This window comes from Trichechus manatus, unplaced genomic scaffold, assembly GCF_000243295.1.
Source record: "Trichechus manatus latirostris isolate Lorelei unplaced genomic scaffold, TriManLat1.0 scaffold00180, whole genome shotgun sequence".
Taxonomy (NCBI): Eukaryota; Metazoa; Chordata; class Mammalia; order Sirenia; family Trichechidae; genus Trichechus; species Trichechus manatus.
In genome coordinates, this window is record NW_004444116.1 from 4,787,576 (window position 1) to 4,791,124 (window position 3,549).

The following is a 3,549-nucleotide window of genomic DNA, read 5'->3' on the forward strand; positions in this document are numbered from 1 at the left end:
GACTATTAGATGATACCAAGGAAATATTGATAATTGCATTAAGTATCATAATGGCACGATGGACTTTTTTTTAAGTAGAGCATACTAAAATACTTACATGTAGAATGATACAGTGTCTAAAACTTGCTTTAAAATTTTCTAGCAAAAAAGAGAAGAAGTTGTAGGTCGTTGAAACAAGATTGGTAAAATGATGTTGAAGCTGAATGATGGCTACATAGGGGTTCATTATACTATCCTTTCTACTTTGGAGTATGTTTGAAATTTTCTATAATAAAAAGTTAAAAATAAATAGTTAAAAATATACGGGTTTAAATTTTTTTTAATATGCATAGCCTCAGACCAGGCAATTCAACTCCTAAGAATTTATCCTACGAAAATCATAGATATAAAGGATGTTTGTATAGTGAAAGAATTAAATGCAACTAAAAATTCCTAAAAAAGAAGATCATTCAAATAAATCATTTTTAGCCATAGTAGGAAGCCTAATAGATAAAGTAGATACTTAGTGATACAGAAAGACATTCATGACATAGCATTCCATGGAAAACCATTCAACTTGATTTATATACATAAAACAAAATTCTGAAATGTCATACAACAGTAACGTAAATATCCAATATTTCTAAGTTTGTTTCAATGTTGCTATTATTGTTTATCTTAATTTTCTATATTTCTGTATTAAATATTCAGGGTCTATTACATAAAAAAACTAATAAAACTTTAAAATATTTTTTTTAATCTGGCACATGAAAATTATTCAGCAACCATCCTCACTTTTAGAGTAGCTATAGAAGGGGTCAGAAGGGAGTGTCAGAATAGAACAAAGTTACTGTTCTCCAGTCAGTCTTGGAAGACTTCCTAATGGAGGTGTTTAAAGGCCAAAATGTAATCTTCACCACCCTCATCCTTCAATCAAGTGTTTCAGTTTGCCTAATATACAGAAGTCTCCACAGTGCCTGATGAACCTCCTTGTTCCTCAGGGTGTAGATCACAGGATTAAAGATGGGGGTGACCACAGTGTAAAGCAGAGCAAAGACCTTGGAAAGGAGCTGGGAATGGACAGCAGATGGTGCAATGTACAAGGTCATAAGGGTTCCATAGAATGTGGACACTACAGCTAGGTGAGAGGAGCATGTGGAGAAAGCCTTTTGCCTGCTGGCCCCAGCAGGAACTCTCAGAACAGCCACCAGTATCCGGGCATAGGATGTCAGAATCAGTCCAAAGGGAACAGTGAGGCAGACCACAGACAGAATGAAGGTTGTCACCTGAGCCACTCTGGGATCTGAGCAAGCCAGCTCCACCAAAGGCATGAAGTCACAGTAAAAGTGGTCAATGTGGTTAGGGCCACAGAACCTCAGTTGTGACATCTGAGCCACCACAAGTCCATCTACCATGAAACCAGATAGCCAGGCTGTAACCACCATCCCCAAGCACCATCTGGGCCCCATCAGGAGTGGGTAGTGGAGTGGGTAGCATATTGCCAGGTAGCGATCATGTGCCATGACAGCCAGCAGGAAGCATTCAGCTGTGGCTAGAGAGCCAAAGATAAAAAACTGAAGCAAACAACCAGCCACAGAAATGGCTGCCTCCTTCAAGAAGCCCTCAAGCATTTTTGGCAGCACTGTGGAGGTGTAGAGGATCTCCAGGAAGGACAGATTAGCCAGAAAGAAATACATGGGTGTGTGAAGCCTCTGGGAACTAACCACTGCCACAATGATTAGCATATTCCCTATGATAATGGAGGCATAGACAACAGTGAATACTATAAAGAAAAGGAGATGCAGCTCAGGGATGTCACAGAAGCCAAGGAGGACAAATCCAGAAGTTGTTTGGTTTTCTATGGAGACGGTTTTCATGTGAATCATCCACATTTCTGCTTGGCAGTGATTAAGGGAGAAATTTCAGTGTATCTCTATATCTTCCACATTAAACCTAAGATTAATAGAGCTAAAACGAAAAAGATAAGAGTGAGTCTCCAAAACAGGAATCACTTGCACCAGTCCTCATTTATCCCCCCTTTTTAGTTCTTACTCCCTCCTCAACTCCTGTTCCACCCTACATTCCTTAATTGTGGGTATTCTCCAAAGCTCAGAGAATTTATACAAACTCACAATTTCAGTCTTTCAAAGCCCTCTGCGCTATTAGTTCAGTCTAATATCTCTATCATATAATGAAGTCCACATCCTAATTTTTATATCCAGCCATAATCGCTCTGTTGAGCACCAGGCACCAGTGTAATATCTCCCAAATGCCTGCTAGACCTATCTATTGAAATATCCTATCATCAGCTCAAAATCAGCATGTCCAATACCAAATTCTCTTAACTTCCCAGTCACAACCAAGTCTTCCATGTATGGTTCAAAAATTCTGACTGATACCCAAGTTCACTATCTCATAGTTATCTTTCATTGATCATTGAGGGGTTTTGTATTTTATTGGCCTAGAAATCCCACAGGTTCTGTTCCCATCCTCCAACTCCTACTTATAGAAGCTATACCCTTACTCTCTACCCCCATCTGTACTTCCTAGTGACATGAATTTGGCTCTCCTTCTGTGGACCTCTTTTAACTCTTAGATCATTTTATCTGTTCCAAACCCAATCTGAGGCTTGGATTCTTTCTACAGCATTCTTGCCTAAGAGGAGCAGTAGGAATACAAACCAGGCTAGAAATAACTCAGCACTTCCCTACCTCCCCAGGCAATCAATGTCATAATTGGTTCATTTGGACTGTTAGCAATTTATTCCTATAGTGATCCAAGATTTGTCTCCCTGTAACATCTACTCACTCATCCTCCAGGTAATAACTATAGTCCTTATTTTCTATGACAGTCCTTCAGCTCCTTGAAATCAGGAAGAAGTGGAGTAGAGGATAGCACATTAAGAACAAACATAAATTTCATTATTTTGTAGTGTAATAGACATGTGCCTATTCCAATTCCTTTAGTGACTGTTCAGAATAAAAGTTGTTTCATCTCTCTCCTTTCTACCATCCTGGGGAGTCTACTTCAGAGAATACAAAATGATGACAAGAGTGAGTCAGGGGAAGTCAAAGAAATTCCATTGCCCTCTAAATGCAAGATGGATGACAGTCCAAGGCATATGTCCCTGGGTGCCAGTCTGTGAGGTGTCACAAAGACTCCAGTCTTGGCAAATCCCACCCTCCCTCATATGGGAAAACCAAAAAAAAAAAAAAAAAATCCAAACCCATTGCCGTCCAGTCAATTCTGACTCACAGCCACTCTATAGGACGGAGCAGAACTGCCCCATAGGGTTTCCAAGGAGCAGCTGGTAGATTCGAACTGCTGACCTTTTGGTTAGCAGCTGAGTTCTTAACCACTACACCACCAGGGCTTGGGGGAAAACAAGTACATTACAGTATCCCCAGGCTTCATTTACCTTCGTTATGCCATTGAACAGATGCTGAATAATGTTGATCATCCAGGGGTGTGGTTAGAAACCAACAGCTTAGATGGGAATGGAAGCAGGGTGAAATATAAATATAATGGGCAGTTCAGGGTATTAAATTGCTTTAAAACAAGGCCATGGTC

At 39.9% G+C, this 3,549-nt stretch overlaps 1 protein-coding gene across 1 annotated transcript; it reads right to left on the reverse strand.

Moving 5' to 3' along the window:
- Positions 1 to 868: 868 nt before the first annotated feature.
- LOC101350238 (olfactory receptor 11A1) lies at positions 869 to 1,916 on the reverse strand. The gene has a single exon (XM_004387100.2). It carries the CDS (start codon positions 1,869 to 1,871, stop codon positions 909 to 911), a length of 963 nt encoding a protein of 320 aa, XP_004387157.1. The 5' UTR covers positions 1,872 to 1,916; the 3' UTR covers positions 869 to 908.
- Positions 1,917 to 3,549: the final 1,633 nt, after the last annotated feature.

Excerpts from the sequence above, each read along its gene's own strand:
- LOC101350238 (XM_004387100.2), bottom strand. The coding sequence starts at position 1,871 with ATGTGGATGATTCACATGAAAACCGTCTCCATAGAAAACCAAACAACT.